Here is a 22579-nt window from a genome sequence, read left to right as displayed (position 1 = left end):
GTAGGAGTGGTACCTTTATACATCTAAATGCCACATTCTAAGACTGCCCAAGGTCACTTTGTAGCCAGTATGGCGGAGTCTTACGAATCAGTCCGGAGAAGCAGTTATTAAAAAAAAAAAAGTTTTGAATACAGCCTGGGACCCGAAGGAAATTCAGAAGGTGAAGAATCTATAGTATGAAGTATCCATCAGAAATCAATCTGCACTACTTTCTGGCGGTGTTGTCCCAGTTGCATGTGAAGGAAGCATTAATTGCCGAAACATATGCGGATATGTACTGTGCCTGGGAAGCTCGCAATGTCAGTTGGTGTTGTACTTGTGTGTGAGGAAAAAGTCTTCTGTTGCCTCCCGTTCGGTAGCTATCTTTGGTAGAGAAACTGGCTACGATGCTGCACAGAACATCCGTTTGCAATCTGAAAGAGACTCAATGGAAACAAACGAAAACAAATATACTCTGTATGGAATTGATTATTTAAAACACGAGTAATGTGGCTGCAACACTTTAATGGATAATCATGACATACAAAATTGGATAAAGTAAATATGCTTGATCATGAATGTTTTTCAGTTTATATTGTTATACAAATCAACTACGTAGGAGAGACAGATTTTTAAAAGTCAAAAAAATTATTCTTGTCCAATCCGTTTAAATAACTACTAGTCAATTTCACTTTCTTACGGACACAAGTTTGGTTAAATGTTAAAGACATACATCTTGATGAATTTTTTTAGCATTCCAAATATGCAAATTCAATTACATCTTTAACAAGAACACTCCAAATCGAGAACATGAGATTATCAAGCAATGTTTTTTCAATCCACACTGTTCAAGTACACTGCGTTACAAAGACTGTATCTGAAGTCAAGAGCCCATAAATTGTGTAACCTGTTCAACTCACACTCGGCCCTTTTGTGTACACACCCATCAACCACGTGTAGCTTGAACAATTAAATTATGAAAAATTAGGAATGCTATCCTAACTCAAATTTAAGACCAACAGTTTGTTTAAATTAATCTTCAGAGAGTACAGCATATATTATCCATAAGTGTACATGTATTGATTTCGGCCCTTTGTAAAGCCTAAACAATAATTAAAATACTTTTTAAAAATAATCAAAGCATTTAGGTTGCTAAGCAAGAATAAGATAACCAGGAAAAGGTTAACAGTTATTTGCTAATTGAGTGGGCAAAGCAGTTGCCTTACTGATTAACACAACCTGATCAGCACCTTTAAAAGTTCAGGTATTCCTAAGTATTCCAATGTCACACGCTCAGTACAAAAACGCACAACGCCAATAGGTCTGTCAAAGCAACACAAACCACTTGTGAAAAATACTGACCAACGGTCAAGGTTCTGGTCTTTGCGTTATGCCCCACTTTCTTGTACCTGGGTGCAACAAATGCTTAGTAACAACTGTAGTTTTATGTGCTGGCGAATGGAAATAACTAGACAGTAAAATATTAGCTATATAAATACATTTAGAGAAAAAGGTAAAATATTTTTTTCATTTAAACACTTGGGTCTATTCTTCTACAAAATTGCACTTAAATCCTATTGCATTCTTGCTGATCGTTGAGTGCCAGGGAACCCAATAAAGGAGTGCTGAACAGCATGGATTGACAAACAACATCTCCCAAAAAATAAATCTTTCCGAGGTCTGTAAAGTTTCAACCTGCTTTATATGTTCTAGCCTTCATATCGCTTGATTATGGTTGGAAAAGGGCAGATGGTAAGGCCATTCCGAACAGATGACATGACTAACAAGGTATACTTATGATGTATGTCCACAAAAACTACCATGACTGGACACGTGTACATGGGACAAAAGTTCAGAATAGATCTCCATCACAAAGATCTAGCATGTGCGATTTTCAGCGTGAAGGCTAACTGGTTGTTCTACATTTTTATAGTTCTTCACATCTACAAGAAAGGGAAAAAGCACATACGTTAGAACACCCTAATTCACTAATTAGACAGCAATTCACCGCAAAAAGTAGTACTTGTGATTCACCAAGAATAAGGGTTCATATAAAACAAAACGCCTACCCGTGTTGTCTGCTTACTTTAAATTCAAGTGCATGTCATACAGAATATTGATTCAAAGAAACAATGCTATTCGGCTAAATTAAGATTTCAATAGCTTGCCAAAAACTGCTTGTACCCTCACATATTACTTCACTCATGGCATGTTCAACGACTATTGAGAACAGCCCTAATGATATTTGGAAAGACATCATTGATAACACAATGCATGGCAAAATCACGAGTTCTAGTTACATTACAAGTTATAATTACTTGACATAACTAAAACTGATGAAATTCAGTGATTTTGTTAGCTTAAAGTTTTAATTGACATTTTCACTGAACTATAAAGTCCTTTTCACTCTTTTTCTCAGGTCGAGCTTACGCTGTCTCTTCGAGACATGTTGGATACACTTTGTGGGCTTATAGCTGCCAATTGCTTTTTATTTGCAAGTTTGGTTGTCCTTCAAAAAGGCTTGTTTGCTAATGGTTAATCTTTCCTTTTTTGTCTCTCCTTGTCATTTGTTTCCTCCCACGGAGCAGCACCCAACTACTGGTATCTTTCCACTTTGGTGCTCATCTGTTCGTGTCTAAGAATGTTTTTTTCCTCCTCATCTTTTCTGCTCGTCTTTGTTGAAGCTTCCCTTTTGGCTGGTTACTCGTTGCAGCTTAAAGGCATCCAGCCCCTACCATGCCCCCTCAGCACTCACTTGAGGCTTCCTCCATAAACAGGCCTGTAAATATCGTTCTTATCTCATCACATTTGCACAAAGTTTTCCGTTGTAACCCAGCGAGTGCGGTCAGACCAGACTTGCCTCTCCAGCACTGTGGGCCGTTCCCATGCACAACTTGTTGGCATCTCTGTACACCAGGCAGGAATGCACCAGGACAGCTGTGCATTCACTGCTACGGTCTGGATCTGCTTAAAAGCATCGAGTCGCTACCGCACCCCATCATCCTTGCAGCACTAACTCCAGGCTTCTTCTGTAAATATTGGTCCTATCTCATCACGCTTGCTCCCTGTTTTCCGAAGGCGCCGGGCCGCATGGTCAGTCCAGACTTGCATCTGTAGCGCTGCAGGCCTCTCCCAGGCACAGCTCGTTTTAAGTTGTTAAGGAAGACGGACTGTGTGTGCTGCTGATAGGATGGGAGTCACTGCCACTGCTTTTAGAGCTTGACTACATCTCTTATTGCGGGACACTTCATTTTAAGTTAAGCTGTGCTGTATTGATAAGACTGCCGATTTGACATTTTGTTTTAGGCGATCGTACATACACTCGAGAAATCTATTTATTTTAAACCAACGCAGAGGTGACATTTTGCCTAGGATGGTACGACCTAAGTTTGAAAAACACTGCATTGAAATGAACACTTTGCTACTGAGCGTCCTGAAATATTTACATGATTCGATAACTTGCGTTGACCAGGGAATGTACTTTTTTTTTTCACTCCAGGAGCTCTGGAAATCATCCTTAGTTGACATTATGCTAGAGCTCATCCTTTGGGCCTTTAAAGCCAACTCTTGGGCTGAGCACCCCCCCCCCCCCCATAGATTTCAGCAGCTCTAACTACTTCACCTTGGGGAAATGGTTCAGGCCTTGGCCACCCTTATCTCCAATTCTGCCCTATTAAATCTTGATATACATATGTAATTTTAGTTTTATTTGGTGATGTCAAGACTGCCTTTCCTGCAAAGATGGTAGAAAAAAATTATTAACACTCAACTGGCAATTCATCCAATCATCTATTGAATCCCACGCAATTTGGTTATAGAGTTGGGTACAGCATGGAGACCACACTGATCAAAGTCACCAATGAGTCAAGGACCGTCTTGGATGAGGGAGATACGGCAGCACTCATCCTTCATTGCGTTTCGGTTCAGTTTGTGTGCAGAGGAGTTGAAGATGGATGGAGATGCGAGTGTTGAGTAAACAGATGGTTGAATAAGATTAATGGAGTATGTGATGTTATTTGGTTTTTATTATAACAGTGCTTATTACAAGCAAAGCTTTGCCATTTAGCCTGCACCATGAATTCTTGTTTATATACAAATACTTTTTTCACCATCCTTGCTCAATGGATGTCCATGTCCCTCTGCCTTGTTCCCAGCTGGTTTATTTTACTTTTAGTTTCGCCTACCAGACGGGGCATGGGATCAGTTGGGTAAATTTGCAGTGAGTATTAAGGTTGCCCATTGGTTGTTTTGTCACTGGATTTTTATATGTTGCCTTAACTGGGCTTTACTTCCTCTTCTTGTGTTCTCTCCCCTGGAGCATGGCCCAATAAATTGTTTCCTTCCAGTGCCTTATTTTCAAGCACCATTTGCTTTTTGTTTATTCACTCTTCCAGAGTGAGTGTGTTTACTTCACTTGGCCCGTTTAGTGCAGTGTAGCGCTCTCTCTCTCCGGTGTACTACTTTCACTCCCCTTTTTGTTTACTCACTCTTCCAGAGTGAGTATGTTTTCCAGCTGCCTACCTAGTGTACTTCACTTGGCCCCGGTTTGGTTCTGTGTTGCTCGCTCTCGCTCTCCTGTGTACTTCTTTCACTCCCCACTCCGTGACACATTCATTAAAGTGTTCCCTTCCTCTGCATTGCATTTGTACCTGTGTGCTTCAACTCCACATTACTCCCACACCAGTGTCTCTAACCCACGCTCTGTGTTTCTCTGTTATGTTGATTCCTCTGCCACAGCGGACCTTGTTGCTTCTAACCATCCACATTCTCTGTGGTGTTTGCACCATCAGCCCTAAGACAATCTCTTTCACACAACGTATTTCTTACTATTAACGATCCACTTTGGATCAGTAAATAAAAACAAACACTCCCATAATTGTAGGCCTTGGAATATGTGGTGCGTTCACAGAAAATGACGCAGTCTATGAAGTCATATGCTTTTTTTTTTACCTTCAGTCATCCGGCTCAGCATCGGGATGCTGCATTGCATGGCTAAAAACTACTGGTGAAGTTAACAGGTCTAAGGCGCGGCCTACTGGCTTTGTCAAATTTTTTTTGCGATTATCTATATGTACACACTTTTTTTTTTTAACACACGGGTCTAGCAGCTCCTCAGCCCCCCAAAAAGTTAAACAAAAACCATAACGAAATAAGCATTGTAAAAGCCAAGAGGACATATCCAACCTATTGGCTCTGCCTATGCTGTTTTTTTTAATTGGAAGGACGTCAGATGAGAGGTAAAACTTCACACCGATCTTGGACTTGTCCTTCAACAATCAATCATTATCTACGATGCAGCTAGGTAGACTATTGCTTGTGGTTATGTTTATATTGTCAAAGGGAGGAAAACTCACGAAAAGGGAGGAAAACTCACGAAAAGGGAGGAAAACTCACGAAAAGGGAGGAAAACTCACGAAAAGGCCATCAGTCAAAAAGGTTTCAGACATTAGGGAGAGGTTAATATGCCTGGTAACACTACCATGTCCTGAGAGTGGGAAGCCAATAATAACTTTGTTTCACCCTTCCCAATGGCTTTTGGTTTAAAAAAAGGCCTAGAGGTCATAGGTCTCGGCATCACGGAGCAAGATCTGGATAGCATACACAAGGCACATGGCAGCCTGACCACACATTGGTCTCGCAGGGCTTGAACTCTATACAGGAGAGCTCTATACTGACAGGAAAAAAAGTCAAACCAGTATGAACAAGCATTTACAATGCAACGGTCTCGCCTTTGCAAAAGTTAGAGCTATTGGCATTGTAAATGACAACATTTTTATTTATGTGCTGGTTTTGAAAATAGATAAATAAATGGTATTGTCATTTACAATGCCAATAGCTTAATCTGTCGCAAATGCGAGAACTATTGCATTTGCACACACACAGCCCCACACACACACAGCCCCACACACACACACACACACACACACAGCCCCACACACACACACACACACACACAGCCCCACACACACAAAGAGCCACACACACAGAGCCACACACACACACAGAGCCACACACACACACAGAGCCACACACACACACAGAGCCACACACACACACAGAGCCTCTCACACAGTCTCTCACACAGAGTCTCTCACACAGAGTCTCTCACACACACACACACACACACACACACAGGCGGGGCGAGGCTCTGCGGCGGTCACTCAGTCGGAGGAGAGGTCGGGGGTTCCGGGTGAGTGCAGGACATCCCTCTAGCTCGCTCTGGTGTGAATGCTGCCCGGGGGTGTGTCCGGACTGTTCCACTGGATGGGGCGCGCTCACGTGACCCCCTCAAAGGCTTATCATCTCCTCAGGTCTCTTCTCTCATCCTCTTCCAGAAGTCGAGAAAGATCCCATTGGCAAATCGAGGAGGGAGGCGACCAGCTTTCTCTTAAAGGGACAGGCCGGGTGAAATGCGGAGCCTTTGACAATCATCTACCTATCTCCAAACATCAGGGAGCTGCTGAAATGGGCGCTGCAGTGAGTGCGGACAATTAAACAAACAAAACAAATGAATAACTACACAAAAGAAAGAAAGGCGTGGACTGCCGACCGCCCAGAAACCAGGGGGTTAACAAAGAGACCCCAATGGGCGTGAGATTGTCTCAGACTCCAACAGCCTCACCCCCAACCACGGGTCCCAACAGGACCCGGCCGGCTTCACCACAGCCCCACCGGCCCTGTATAAAGTGGTCTAGCAGGTCACTGATCCCTTCCCAGACTCTCTCTGTCCCAGCCCTGCCTTTCACAAACAAGGTAGCATATATGACTCCCCATACATAGCCCTACCGACCATGCCTGTATACAGTAGCCTGGAGTGTAACTGCTTCTAATTCTCGCACTGAGTCAGCCCCAGCCCTTTCATTGAGAACTCACTGACATGGGACAGACTCCTGCCCAGCCCTACTGGCCTTGGCGAAAACAGACAGAAAAAACGCCCGTCTCTTCCCCCGCCTGACCCCCTTTAAGAGGCAACCTCACAGTGTGAGCTGAGTCTACTCTGGATTGTAAACATCCAGTCAAATTTCAACAGCGAGTGGACTCGTCGTGTTTTTCGGAGCCTATTGAAGTCTGTTGTGGGCTACTGCGGACACTTTTGTGAAGATGGTTCATTTATTGTAGACGTAGACTGCGTAGCAGCAGCCTTGGGGGAAGTCTGTGGATTATGTCTAGTATTAAAGAATGCTTTGCAGTCCCTGTAAGCTCGGATGTGTTAAGAGCTTGAAAAGCCTCACCCCGTTCTTCCTGAAATGGTGTCTAGGAGTAAAGAAGACTATCCTTACTGGCCGCGTTGAACCTTGGCGGGGACTCTTGCCAAGTTGAGGACGCCTTGTCCTTCGCATGCTCGTTGGGTGAGGGCATGCGAGACGCTGGGGGAAGCAGAGAAGCGAGCGGGACTCGTGAAGCAGCGTGTGCCTGGCTCTTGGCTTTTGTTAGGCATCTGTTGCTGCAGACATTTTCCTACTGGGAGGGTAAAGGATTCCTCTGCCAATCATGGCAGTCTGGAAGCCATCCTTATTTCACTGTGTCAGCTGACAAGAATGTCTGGGCAGCTGTCCTAGTGATGGACACACTTAACGGGGCGCAGTTTGCGCAGGAAGAGCGCGAAAATCCCGTGATATCCGCATCCTTTTATATTAGCGCAGCAAATCTTTCAAACATCCCTCAGGAATGGCCTGCAATAAAACAAAACATGACCAAGCGACAGCTGAATATGCTTTTTTTCCAAGTGCCATCTCCTTTGGGACAAACACCGGGTCGAGCTGTGGACGGTATCGAGTTTTGTTTTTTATTTGTGTAACGCTCTGGCCTACTCAGGGGGCGCCTGAGAGCGCTCAAGGAAAGGGGAGGGATGTAAAGAGAGACCCGATAGTGAGAAGGCGGTAAGTGGGTGGAGATCTGTCCCCAAAACGGTAGCATTTCACTGGACCCAGCAGTGTAAATCCCTCTTTCATTGTGAAGTTCTTTTGAAACAGGAGAGTTTTCAATTTTATTGTTTGTGGGTGTTGGGGGGGGGGGGGGGGGGGGGGGGAGGAAGGGGGTTTATATAGGGCGAACTAGACCCAAAGGTATCGGTCAGGGCGCAGTACACGAGCACCAGTTGCGTTACAGAGGGACACTTTTTTTGTGTTAGGCACGGGCAGATTATCGATTTGCCCAGCATCACAAGATGTTGCGCATCCCTGCCGAGACTCGAACTGGGCTCCACAGCTGCGAGGTCGACAACTGTAGCCGTTAGGCCACATCCTCGACCCTAGATTATTTGTTTGAATTCCTGGTACTACTTCAATGCAGCTGTAAGCAGCTGTCTTGCGCCGACACCACAAAGGGCTGTAAAATGTTGCACATTATAGTGAATTATATCAGAAAGGCCCCATCACCGGAGAATAGGAGTGCGCAAAAGGCAACTCAAGCTTGCGCCATTGGAAGCCGCTAGTAGTGAGAAAATAAACTTGCCCTACAAACCTGACTTTGTTGTGAACAGAAGGATACACGTTGAGTAGACAGTTGAGTGATAGCGACGTGATGCTAGGTCGCAAATCATGAAGATAGGGTATTTTTGTTGAGGCTCTAATTGCTGTCGGGCCAGCTCGGTGGGTTTGACGCGTTGCTTCGTAGATCTGTATGAAACCCGAGGTCGGATATGCTACACACCGGGTCTGTTTGATGCGAAGGGGCAGAGAGCAGAGATAAGAACACATTTAGGTGCAGAAAGACAAGAGAGGCAGCGCTGTGTGCGAGTAGAGCCAGCACCCACAGGAAAGGGGTAACTGGACTGCAGAAACTGTGCACAGAGGGAAGGGGGGGGGGGGGGCAAGAAGACGGGAAGGGAGAAGGAAGAGGACGGCGGAGAGAGGGAAAGCGCTGCCTTTAATCTTTTAGCCTTGTCCCTTTCAAACTGGACGCCCCGACTTCCTCCTGGCATAAAAGGTTCTTATCTTCAAGGGACCATCTGGACCCATAAAGAAGATAAGAAACCTTTTACTTCAGCAGTAAGTCAAAGAACCCAATCTGAAAAGGACGGGGCTAAAAGAGAAAGGAGAACGTCACTAGGACCTCTTCTCCAATGGCTGGCCACCGTTTAGGAGGCCAGCCAATGGAGAAGAGGGGCGGGGCTTAACCCTCACTAGCGGAGTTCTCCTAAAAACAAAATCTCTCGAGCTCGACTGCGCATGTGCGCAGTACGCCACGTGAGACCTAAAAATATACAGAGAACGCTAAGGAATGTTTCAAATCTTTATGATCACCAACGCTGGTGATGCCTTTATGGATTCCCTATATCACTTTCAGGAATTATGTTAACGATTAGGAGAGTAACAATGCATTGTTTAGTTGCACTGTGAAAAAAAAGAAAATCTAGATCCAATCAAGATACCTGGGTATACTTTGAGGATAAGGCAAAGGCCATAACTGCATTTCATAAATATCTCCAAGTGAAGTAAAACAGAATAGCTGTACTTAAAATCCAGTATGCAGCAGCTTCCTAGAGTAACATGAAAACGTTGTAAAGATAGGCACTGTGAATGTGCAATAGTTGATACATTTGGCAATTTTTAATCGTTCATTTTAAATAGTAGTTCAACAGGCCCAGCATAGTAATGGGGAACCTGCTTAGATGGCTACATTCTTAAAACTACAGCTCGTTACCTTTTCTGTCACCCCAAGCTCAAACCTCTCTGTGGGAGACTCATGAAAATTCAATGAGATTTACTCACAAGAAACTGAATGATTTATCAACAAACAATTCATCTCCTGAACTTCCATCTACCCAAAACGAAATCACAGATCAAGAAAAGTGAAATTTACTCCCACGAAAATGAATGTTTTGTCAGCACACTGCTCATCCCTCGAACTCACAGCTAACCCATAACGAAAACAGATTCAGAAATAATACAAAGAACCAGGAGACTAGCCTATTCAACCAATTCTCCATGGCTGCTATGCTTCAACTTTCCCTCTTCTCTTGAAAATTTAAGGAAGCAACTTACGACCCACATGTTCCTGTAAATCCTACCTTAACTAAACTTAATATTCTTGCATCCTGCTCCCATATGCTGTGTCGATTGAACCTACAATACAATGCATTCCCCATTTTGATCATTTAGCATTGCCTTGTAACCAGATTCATTCTGTAATCACCATTCGTATTCATTTTGCCTCTCTGCTGTGCATTATGGGAACCCATTGTTACGTAGAAATCTATTTTGGCAAGTGTTTCAACCACATACCGGTTCGGTGGTCATCTCCATGTTGCCTCTGTTTGATTTTAGTTTGTTTCTGGAAAAGGTCTCCATAAAAATCTTGAAAAAAAAACGTAACCCCTCACCTATGAACACCAATGCACTGGTCAAGGTTTGGCCATTAGTGGAATTATAAAGGAATTATAACTTGTGTTCCATGAAAAGATTTAAAACCATTTAATGGAGGTTTTGACTGTATAACATGTATGTGGCCTGAGGAGGACAGACTGCTCGATTTTAAACAAGGATCTTTATTACTAGCTGTAATCACTGATCTAGAAATTAGGCATTGGTGAGTCATTTCCATCCATCATAAATGACTTAAAAGTCAAACAAGTGCTGTGATGAAGTTTATAGTGACATTCCAAAACTTCTTAATAGAGGACTCCCATCATCTTGATAAAAGCATCAGATCGACTTTATAGTTTTACCTATCACGATTACAGTACTGAACACTCAATGACATCAAATGCTTAGCAGGAGTCTTAGTTTTTCCCTGATTTTCACACTTAGGTTTTTACGTTTTGAAAACAGTGATATTTTCAGATGTCACCAACAAGTCGAGAAGCCACAAAGCTAACTTTTAAAATTACATTGTACATGATTTTTTAAAGCAAAAACATGTTTACCTGTAGAGGGGTGCGGTACAGCCATTGGTCTTTATCTGTTGCTAGTTTCAAACAGGTAAAAAGTTCACAGACGCTAGGCAGACTGTAACAGTCCTGCTAAAAAAGGAAAAACAATCTCTTTAAGGAATGTCCAGGCCCGTAGTGCAATCCCCGCCCCGAAAATCACAATTGCACTTGAATTCTTTTTTTAAACCATTCAGTTAATGCAAGTATACATGATCCATGAAGCCTAAAATTCAGAAACTTGTGGCAAACTAGGTTCACATTTATATTAGACTTCAGACTGAATACTGGCGCAAATGTGAAAAATCAATAAATACAGGGCATTCAATAATGTTGCACACGTCTATCATCATGGGCACTGTATCATGGGTTGGCTGCTTCTACAGACTTTTTGGTGCCCTTTTTTTTTGTCATAGTAAGGTAAATATCACTACGTCAGACAAATTTGGTAGAAAGCGTTGATGGGCAGTGTTTTATAAGAAAGCACATAAGAAAAAGGAACGCAGTCAGCGTAAGTAAGAGGGAGCTCAGCAAGGATCCACTGCTGCTTGTAGGGCTTTACACACACCTCTATCACAAAATTGTACTGAAGTAAAGATTATGTTAAGTGACCCATTAGCTTGCATCTTCTAATACAATTAAAATGGTTATCTAAGGATTGGGGGCAGTGAGAGCATCCTGCCATGCTTAATGTCAATGTTACAGAATACCGAGGCTGTCTAGTTTTGATTTAACCCCCATCGCTCTTTTCCCAGTGCCATACAATTCCCATTTCTTTACTTCACTATTCAAGGCTCTTTGGTATTCCAGCTTATTAGGTTTCGCCTACAGACAGACCTATTGTTTCCAATTTGAGTACCTTAGAGTGAAGTATGGTTCATACCACCAAACCAATGCAGGAGGGAGCTGAGACTAAAACGGTTTCTTCCATCTCCCCACTCCACATGAACAAAGCGACAATTATTAGCCTCTGAAAAAAGCTGGCTCAAATGCTTCACTGCCCAACATTGGACACTACCATTATTGAGCTTTAGAAAAATAAAAAGGTGACTAGCGATCCAACCAGTTTAAGATTTTGCAGCAGATGTTTGCTAGTGCCATGACAAACTACTTCTTTAGAATGGGTCTAAAGGCTTCTTGTGTACTATACTAATCATTATGCCCTTTATGCAGCCAGGGTGAAGTACGGGACACAGATTGCTCTGCTCCCCGTAAGTGTTCCCTCTTATCTCACTCTGTCAAACCTCCTCGCATACTGTTCGTCGTGGGCCAACACATCCCTCATCACGGACTGCATCGGCCTGAACAATAATCACGAAGACAATACATGCTTTCACATCATGCATCCTTACATAGCTCGTGGCTGCTTCTTTTATAGGAACAAAATATATTTTTTCAGCTCATTCATAACATAGCCGTGAAGTAGCACAGACAATATTGCACAAAATGGCATGATTCTAAACACTCCATGATACATAAATCAGTCACCAACCGCAATATATTTCTCACCTTACTTCACTCAAATCAATTCTTAATCAAAAGCAACAAGACAGGAGCACCTTACGGGCACTACACACACACACTACCATAAACGCCACACTTTAATACAGCACTCTGGCAAACAAGTACTATAGTACTGTGCATTAAGTAACAGTCTGCATAAATGTGGGACCGAGGCAATCTCTTGGGTTCCACATTTAGTACTAAAACAATAAGTTCACTAACTACTATTTCACAAATTGTGTGCATGTATATAACATTCACTTTCTTGCCAAGAGGGTGACTTGTATTTCTAAGTTTAGAACATGCAGACCTGGGTACTCAGCACAGCTCCTTCCAATAGCTACATCAACCCACTGCTCTGCTGCCACTTTTTGACTACTGCAGTACGCCTGCTTTAACTTTATGAACTAATGTTCACTGTACCAAACCTCTGCCTGTCAGTTTTTCCTGCACTGCTTCCCTACCAGTCCAAGCACATTTTACTTCCAATTCACCCTCCGAAACTCAGTGTGTATAGAGGCAAAGTTCCTAGCAGCTTCGCAGTCAATCATCCATTCCTAGCCACTGAACCCCAGGCCTCCATCTCAACCAACCTTAGGGCGAAGGCCTTACACTGCTGAACTCCCCACCCGCTTTCCATCAAGCTCCAGTTGCATTCACAACCAGAGGACTTGATTTTCTTTGGTGTGGTTTGGAAAGGGTAAGTCGGTAATAAACGCAGTGCTCTCATGACAGTGATCGCATGCTCTTATCAACAATGGCCATGACACATTTGGGGGCCAAGCATATCACCTAGTCTGACAAATAGCAAACAATTGAGTAAACGGAACACAAGCAAACCCGAAATGTCAAACGATATTATTTAGTTGACTTCAGACAGATTACTGGGTTAGATGCTCAATAAATTGAGACCAGTTATGAAGAACTTTGACAAATCTTTGGCAAACTCACAAGAGACTTGAATACACTTCTCGGGCAAATCAGTTGTCAAGGTGGGTTGCAGTGCAAACCCGGACCTCATAGGATCAAAGCTTTTTGCATAACTAAAACCAACATTTAAAGCACCTTATACTTGGATCACCAAATCCATGCTCCCTATTTTTTTTTTTTTTAACTACGGATATATATTTTCAATGGATGTATGACATTACAAAGCATGCTTTTACCACGCATGCCTTTACAACGCGGTTTTTACAACGCATAGTGCTTTGGGGAGCTGGATAGTAAATAGTTTAATTTACTATTCTAACTCCAGTCCCCGTGGATAGTAGGGAAGGTGTTGGATAGTAAATTAAACCTATTCCCTATCCTAGAGCACCCCCAGCGCAATGCGTTGTAAAAGTTGCGTCGTAAAGGCACTGCGTGGTAAAAGTTGCGTTGTAAAGGATGTTTCCCATTTTCAATGAGGTCAGGTACTGGTTCTAGCCACTTTACAGCTGCGCCACCAATTAGCCCCGTGAAATAATAACACATTGCAGTGTCAAACAACCTAGTTTGAAAATAAATATGGAGAAAGATTACCCCTAACGAACCCGAGAGGTTCTTTGGATAAGAGTGGAAGATTTAAAAATAACATTTAAAAAACATTAAGCATAACAGCCTTGCTCAATACTGCAACAGTATGATTTATACCCGAAATTATGCTAGCTGAATGTTACTTGGGATTTTAGTTTCAATTCCCCGACGACCGCAGAACAATCTAGTTTTCTAATCTGAAACTCGTCTTTTTGAGAAAACGGAGTCATGCTCGGGGACGAGAGAACTTTTGTAGAGATGAAGTATTAATCAAATTCTAAACTTTTGTACATTTGTTCTTTACTACTGTAACATGCACATTGGTAATGCCACATCCAATTAGGCAAAGAGGGGAATACATTTAAATCAAGATACAATTCTTTACTGCAACGGTTAGAGACAGGTGTTGGAAGCTGAACTGTACAGAAGAAGAATGTAAAAATTTAACATGCAAAGGATACCTACATTACAAAACTAGGTTAATTCAAAACGTCCGTGCAGCAAAGTTATCTGCTCTGTACACTGCCCAAATGGCTATCAGGGTATACTCACATGTGCTCTTTTACGTAGAAGCCACTTATCTTCTAGCGGAGTCTGCTCTGAACTTTGTGCGCTATCGGTATTCTTAGAAGACACCGCCCAAGTGTCCACATGGAGGGGGAGGTGGAACGGTGACAAAAAGTCAAGCCGTGGCCGCTTGCTAAAACTTTCTGGCAATTCTTTAGTGGTTTTCTCATCTGTGCTTCCAGCTGTACTTTTTGACTTGGTGACCCACTCAGTCAGAGGCGTGTCAAGGATTGCACGAAGATGGCTCAGCGAAGCCTCTCGAGGGACGTTGGTAACTCTCTGCTCTTCGGCAAATTGACTGCAGGGATGAAGCCAGATGTTAACTGCTGGCTTGGGCTTATCCACTTCCATGCTCTGTTTGGGAGTGCTGTTCAGCAGCACTCCATTTTTATCCTTCCCTTCTTTCTTAAGAAGCCATTTTCGAAGTGCCTCTTTTTCACAGCTTTCTTCACAGACACACTCAGAAAAGCTTGTACAAGGCTCATTTGCCCTGCATAACTCTTCTACTTTGAAGGCTGGCTGATGCAATAGCCAGGCATCATTGCTGGATGCCGAAGGGGACCGCTTTAGACTCAGATTCTCTGTCAGGCACCTCAGGCTGCCAAGATTTTCAATCTCGACTGTTGCGCTTAGAGAACCACAGCAATTATTACAGGATTCAGCTTTTGGGAGCCAGTCATTTAGGTTATACTCCTCTTTAAAGGGCTTCAGCACACATCTCCACTTTTCCTCTGTCAGGGAACTTCTGCTATCTACTTCGGAAGGAGTAATCAGCCAATCGGATACATCCATATCTTCCTGTTCAAGCAACTCCAAATCGTCAATCTTCTCAATCGAGAAAGTGGAGCTGGCAATAGAAAAATTTCGCATTCGGAAACACGCTCTTTCTGGATCTTCTTCCTTTGGCTGATGCTGAAGAAGCCAATTTTCCATATCCTTGTGATGCCCCAAGATCTGATCCATGCTCATCATGTGCATTTTTGAAGAGCTTGATTCCTAGGCAAATAACATAAGAGTGGTTGGTTTAGGTCTACAATATAAGCATATTACACTGTGTGCATGTCACACCAGAGTGGTTACTAAAATTAAACTCCGGAAAAAAGTTACGTCCAATGTTTCAAATAACAGCCCATCTTCCTACAAAATAAGTCTTGGGAAAGCGCACTTGAATTAATAATATCTACAATAAAATTAGGTAAGCTACCCAGTAAGAGCTCACTCAAAAACAAATGGGCAGCAGAAAATACATCTGACTGACCTACATTTCCTCAGAGAACCACCAAAGAGAGGGTATAAGTGAGCCAATTCATTTTAAGTGTTAAAAACGTCTATACTCGGCCTTTAAGAATCACCCATGTTCTGCCAGGGTGTTTATTTTAACATCTTGATTTACAGGCAAGAACAACCCTAAAATGGAAGTATCAAACCTATATTTCCCAACCGACAACATGGACCTCATTCTCTTGCACCATATTCTGTTTGTTACCTTCTTCCCACAACCCTTGTATAATATTGAAATGTATAATATTGAAATGCATGCAGATTTTACCTGGCTTGAATCCGTGGTTTGTTTTAAGAGCCAGTCCTCTGTACTAGAAACAGGAATATGCAAAGCTGGAGGAGTGAAAGGTTTGCTTTTAAGTAGCCAATCAGTGAGCGGAGTGTCCCGTGTTTCAGGTAATTTCTGAAAATGGAATTCAGTATCAGAATAAATGATGCAAAATGCTTAACAAATGCTGAAAATTACATTCCTCAATCAGTGCCTAACCAACTACATGCTCGTTCCAGGTAATTCAATTGAATAAACTCTTATGGAGAATCGTAAGACAAGTGATGGTGATAGTCAAATCAGTGTAGAAGTTTATGAATTTACATTTTTGTACATCGTTAACAATGTACAGTATGCATTTAAAACAGGATTTCACACCAGCAGACTGATGTAATAAAATTGCTTTGGACGCAATGTTTCTATAATGTGTAGAAGTGTATTTTCTAATGCGTTTTAGTCGTGTTGCATTTCTCTGACAAACACCATTCTAGACAAGATGGAAACATGTCACTCACTTCGTTTCCCTGCCCTGTGCCCATTTGCTCCCCACAAGCTCTGTAGTACGGGAAACAGCCATTACAACGCGGCCGTTTCCACGAATACATTAACCACGCATGCATTACAACGCATGCGTGGTTAACACGAAAGCCTTTACCACGAGGGGTGTAGTAAAGGCATATGTGGTAAAGGTTCAAAATAAACATGGGGGGCTTGGGGGGGTCTCCCCCCCAAATAAAAACCTCACATGAAATTGTCGTCGTTTAAGAGGAAACGGAAAGAAACTTCAGTTTCTTCTTAAGGACGTACGACGTCACCACGCATGAATTAGAGGAAAAAGTTATGCGTTGATAAACCATTCCGTTGTAACGCATGCGTGGTAAAGGCATGCGTTGCAACGGAATTCGTTGAAAGAACATATAACCCTGTAGTACACAGTTGAGCTACAAATATTAGGATGCTTCCATTGTTGTACTGGCTGTGCTTACACTGAACTTTCTAACTGGAAACATGTCTTCTGCTTCTTTAATGACATCTATTCATTCACACAGTGTGACAGTAAATGTATCTTGTTCTGTTCGAATATCGTCAGATGATATTAGCAGAGAGGGTGTTAAATAATTATTCATGGAGCTGGGTAGTGCTCAAGAGGTGCACCCTTTTACCGGACTGTGGGCGTTTCAGGAGTGGGGTTGCCGTATCTCATAACCCCTTATTTAAATACATTCACTCATACCATGAATTGTAGAAATTATTATATTGTATGCAAGAATTGTTCATAAAAGCTCTCAATATTTGTGGTGAGGCAGAGGATTTTTTTTACTACAGATACTGTTCAATTCTTTTCTAATGTTGCTGCCTAACGGACTTAGAATTTTTAATTGTACATGGTCTGCACTTAAAAACCCTCACAGCATTGATTCTGTATCGCTCATTTTTTAATTTTGTAATAAAACCCTTTAAGTTTTCACTGATCTAGACCCAATTTACTGAGCGAGCCCAAATGAATTAGTGAAGTGCATTTTGATATTTTGGGAGGCGCCTTAACGAGGAGACATGATGCCTCTTGAAATGGAGGCCAACAGTTTCAGAACCAGTAAATTGTGGAAAGACTGATTGAGGTTAATTTTGAGGTTTCTTAATTTTGGGTCTCCACCTCAAATAAAAACCTCCTAACACAAACAATAAAGGTGGGTCATTCGCTCTCATTCCCAGGTATTCGTCGGGAACCTGACATTTTGGCTTCAGACAGGCAGTCTAATTGTTTCGGGTATTTGACTTAGCATATGTGGAATGGCAAGAGAAATTCACCTACCATGACCACAAAGTGCTACATTAAATAAAAACTCTTCTCCCCTTAGTCTGCTTAAACAGTTTTAAGGCATCCTCCATGTGGATCAACTTTTCGTCATACCTAGGATCTACATAAATGCATGGCTAACTATGGATCATTTCTTATTTTACTCGTTGGATAGAGGCACTTCCAGGTCATGGTTACTCCCTAAAATGTTGTACTTCTTCTTACGTCAATGGTATGACTTATTATGAGAACAAAAGTAATGTACCTGTTCAACCGCTGGCATGAAACAGGTCTGCATCAGCCAAGGATTCTGGATCACAAAGTTACTGCGAGTTGGTGTGCTTTCTTGTTCTTGGGTCTATATTAAAACAAATCCAAACCTTGTACTAATGCAATTGTTTTGGGTTGTCCACACAGTGCACAATAACAAACACAAGATCATGCAAAACACCAATAAATCATATACAACATAAATAGTGATTATTTCATTTTAGAACACAAAATCAGCCCTGCCCATTGCCCCTTACAGAACTATTGTGATACTCACTGCGGACTTCACTGAGCCAAAAGAAGTGATAGCATGGCGCAAGGATGGAACATCTGCCTCAAAGTTTAAAGATGAGGACTCTTCAGGTTTAAGGGTCAGGTTACCAAGCCTGCAGAAATTGAAAAACATTATCTGGGTTAAAACGCATTAAAATAAATTTTAAAAAACAATAATTGGAGGCTATATTTTCTTATTGTCTGTTTTGTGAATTCAAAATAAACAATATTACAATAATAATCTTAACTTTTGAATTATAACTGACAAGCACGAATAAAATCCTAAAATAACTGACAAAACCGGAAAAACTGACAAATACAACCATGATAGGCACCAGGGGTGGTTCTGTAAATGCAAGTACTATCTGTCCAGTGGATGAATTGTGCTAAGCTGTAAGTTTCCTTTTAGAGATACCAGGGTATCCTGCTGTGATTTGGTCCCGACCAAGTCGAACTTGTACAAAGTCAAATATACCTCAGGGCAAGTTCTTCATCATGTGAAACCAACATACACTAGATGCAGCAGAGCTTTTTGTTCATTAAGTCACAAATTAAACCTGTTTCGCGATCCAGCTGAACCAGCACTGCCTTGACCACATTTACCAATGACTGGTGACATCACAATGCTCTTTGTTGGGCTATCGTTTCCATGGCCTGCTTCAAGTAAGAGTATTGAAGGTATATGTCGGAAAATGTAAATGTCGGAATTTGTAAAGCGCACAGCTACCTCCACCGGAGGTGTCCCGGCGCTGTCCGTATACCGCTTCGGAACCCTTCCTGGCTTCCCTGGGAAATGTCCACTCCTGGGCACCCCCCAGGTACAGCCAGGCATCCCAGCGCTTTTGGGGCCGTTGTGGAGATTAAGCAAGCTATTGCCCAGAGTTGCAGAGTGGGACCCATGATTAGAATTAGGCACCGAGGCGAGAAATCAGGTCCGAGGAATTTGAGCCCAAGACCTGCCGAGACGGGAATTGAACCCTGGTCCCAGGCCAGACCTCTGCATCAGGGTCTGCCGCTCTAACCATTGAGCCACACTTCTCCACTATTACAGACCGTGTCAAAATGCAAGGGGGAAAACAGCTTTGGAAGCTAAAAGCTCAGTCAGAGAATAGCTTAAGCCCTTGGACTACCACAAGCAATTTCTCCTCTTTTGAAACGGGTGTTGTAATACTGTAAAAAATAAATAAATGACCAGAGACTAAAAGTAAGAGTATAAAATGAAGAAAACAAGAGTAACCTCAATTGTGTTCATTCATGTTCTATTAACTTGACATTGGGCCAATGGGGACTTTTAGCCACATTTTGGACAGCGTTTGTGATTTTACAGAAAATTAAGAAAACAAATTATTTATTCACATTGGTGATTGGGTATATGCAACGCGTCCCAGTGTTGCCAACTGGGTGGATAGCTCTTATCCAGGCCTTCCTTCTTTAACAACACTTAAGATTTGGACTTGCAGGCCCAACGTTTTTAATCAAGTAAATAAAACTACAAAAGTGGTTCTCTTGGTTGCCAGTTGGGTATTTCTTGCTTAATTTTTTAATGAGAAAGAAAGTTCTTCCTACACACAGTTCATTCAATCAAACAAACATTGAAAACAAAAACAGTTCCCAAAGCAAAAATCAAAATCCAAACAAAGAAATAATCGGGAAGAAAATGTATTTACTCTTGCCTGTGAATCAATCATGACCTAGCCACTTTGCCCAAGGTTAATTGTAAGCTGTAAAATTTGAATAGCTCCTTTAAAAGGATCAATGCATTGAAAAAATAGGTTTTGTACATACAGTGTGTTACTTACATGCTGTTCGAATAGAAAATGCAATTAAAAAAACAAGATTAGGCAGCTTGTGAAAAAACCGAAGACTAATTAAAACTAAACAGTACAGGGATCAAGACAGGCTGCAACACAACATGCTTTGTTTAAAATCTCAATGTACAGTTTTCTGTAAATTACTTTGAGCTCTATTAAGTTTTTCCAATATACTATAGGTTTGCACTCTTGCTAAAGGTATACCCCAAGCAGAATGAAAAATAGTCTAGTACTATGTTCAATCGTACTTTGCAAGAACATTTAGAGTGTTAAGAACGTGCCAAAGGAAATGTTCTGGTAGAATTTTAAAACAAGGACATAATCAGAAATACATAAACACTATGGCAATATTTTACCTCTCTAAGCAGCAAGAGATCTGATTGGTTAGGTCGTTGCTGTGAGGGGTTTCCAGCTGGTGGATCAGACAATTGAACTGTCCCAACAACTGCAAAAATAATAACAATCATTCAAAATATAAAAATACTATTACTGCTTCAATTAATGTAGAAAGTTTTGAACCGTGATTTATTTTGTTTCTTTATAAAACAACTCATCTAAAACTTAGCTTTCCAAATAAATAAAAATGACCAGCACGAGGTCCACACAGATATTAAGCTTTAATTCTTACCCAATAAAGTTGCTGGGCTTGTTGTTGTAATGCTTCTTCTTTCAGCTGTTGAATAAGGTCTACTTGCTCAAGCAACCACACTTCCCGACTGCGCAGACATTCCAGGTGTCGGCTTATACAACTGTGGATTTGGGCTTTTACCTGTCAGACAGAAAAGGTTTTAACATGCAGAAATTGAAAAAAATAGCAATATTGAACAATGCACGGACACTACCCAGCCTTACTTCTAAAATGCTGTTCAAGTTTAAAGTGACCAACAAAATTGTATGTGAAGTCATAGCATAACAGGTTTCAGCATAGTGGCTTACACTATGTAACGCACCCAAGTATACGATCAAATTGAATGGCTTTTTGCAATGGATGTTTGCAGTTACAAGGCTGTAGCTTCATATGCCAAGAAGTTAACAAAGCCAGCATTTATACAGCCTCATCTTCATGTTACGTCTGCTAGGCTTTTTAGGTTAGACATGTAGTTTAAGAGACTTACTCTAGTCACTCCCACTGCCAAGAAAACAGCCAAATATTTTCAATTAAAAGATTTTCGGAATTATGGTGAAGTCAGCAAAACAACACTAAAGATTAGTGGACTTATCCTAAAAATGATCTCACAGCAACAGTGAGCCCCAGCTGTCACCAAATGCTGCAGGTCCGAAAAGTCACACGATTAGGTGCTTCATAAACAGATCTGTTACTACATGTTATTGCTTGAAGAGCTAAGACTAAATGAAAATGACTCGGAGTAGCTTGAAGCACCACAATGAATCACCATCGGATGGAGGTAACCACTAGTCTAAACTTAACATTTGCACGGGCAAAAAATAACTAAAACATCAATTAAAAAAAATACGATCTTTGTATATCAGGAGTAAAACATATCTAACAGTATGCTGGTGAAAGGGAAAATAATTCCATAGCTTTTGGAGTTTACCACAGTTTCAGACGTGGGGAAATAAGGCCAGCAGTCTTCCTACTGAAGGATAATTGTGTATGTGAAACTACAAAAAGTGCTTCAACATCAAAGTAATAATAAAATATATTTTGTTCAACAGAACTACTAACAGCACAGAAAAACAATGAATTTCACAGTTTCGCCTTGTAGCAAGTAAGAGCAGCAATAGATTTTAAATAAAAGTTAATCAAGTGTTGTCATTCCCACTATGACATACCCCGACTAGAAGTCAGGGGCTTTAACAGAAGAGTATCCTCCTTTCATTATCGGGCAAAAATAGTTCATTTAAACTCTTTATAACAGATAATAGGTTTTCTGGGATCCGTTTTTATGTAAACTCTTCTGAATGTTAAAACCCACGTTACTGAGGTCACAGAGAATGTGACGGAAACCTCAAAGGCCCTTGTGGCTTCATCTTTGGAGAAAGTTGTATGTACTCCACGTGAGAACAGCATGTGTTGAAGAAAAAAAAAAAAAGGGCCATGGAACACTACCGTAAGAAAATATCATGAACTTCACCAGTAAACAGATATGACAACAGCCAGTCAGTAAGCATGTTCTAGGACTTATCTAATGGGACTTAGCTGGGATCAGTGGAGAGACAGCACATGGCCTTGGTGCACAGGGACCACGCACACAATATATTTGAGCTAGAATAGGTAGGTGTCCCTTAGAGGGACAATTGAGTACTCATTGAAGATATGGGTCTTCTGGTTTGTGAGCTGCAGGAGTAAATGGTGAAAACCTGATAGGGTTAATGTTATGTTATTCTTGCTTGCAGAAGGAGAAACACTGCTTCAGTTTTCGCAGCCTGGCTGGCAATGGTGTGATTAAATACGTTCACCTGCCACCAAACGTTATTAAACG

General features: G+C 41.6%; 1 protein-coding gene across 8 annotated transcripts in view; it reads right to left on the bottom strand.

Annotated features, from left to right (window-relative positions):
• Positions 1-487: 487 nt before the first annotated feature.
• Positions 488-22579, bottom strand: part of NCOA4 (nuclear receptor coactivator 4) — a 72967-nt gene continuing 50875 nt past the window's right edge. For 4 of the 8 annotated variants that reach the window (XM_078643344.1, XM_078643340.1, XM_078643348.1 and 1 more), the window contains exons 3-10: positions 20764-20904; positions 20492-20580; positions 18329-18437; positions 18047-18139; positions 15984-16118; positions 14420-15430; positions 10847-10942; positions 488-1922 (exon numbers count right to left, since the gene is read on the bottom strand). In XM_078643344.1, the coding sequence (XP_078499470.1) occupies positions 1917-1922; positions 10847-10942; positions 14420-15430; positions 15984-16118; positions 18047-18139; positions 18329-18437; positions 20492-20580; positions 20764-20904 (1680 nt within the window). In that variant the 3' untranslated portion in view covers positions 488-1916. The remainder of the gene's footprint in view (positions 1923-10846; positions 10943-14419; positions 15431-15983; positions 16119-18046; positions 18140-18328; positions 18438-20491; positions 20581-20763; positions 20905-22579) is intronic. The other 4 variants (XM_078643345.1, XM_078643341.1, XM_078643346.1 and 1 more) reach the window with 1 other exon arrangement.

This window comes from Lissotriton helveticus, chromosome 5_1 (genome assembly GCF_964261635.1).
Source record: "Lissotriton helveticus chromosome 5_1, aLisHel1.1, whole genome shotgun sequence".
Taxonomy (NCBI): Eukaryota; Metazoa; Chordata; class Amphibia; order Caudata; family Salamandridae; genus Lissotriton; species Lissotriton helveticus.
The sequence above is the reverse complement of the archived record's forward strand: the minus strand, read 5'-3'. Positions and strand labels throughout refer to the sequence as shown.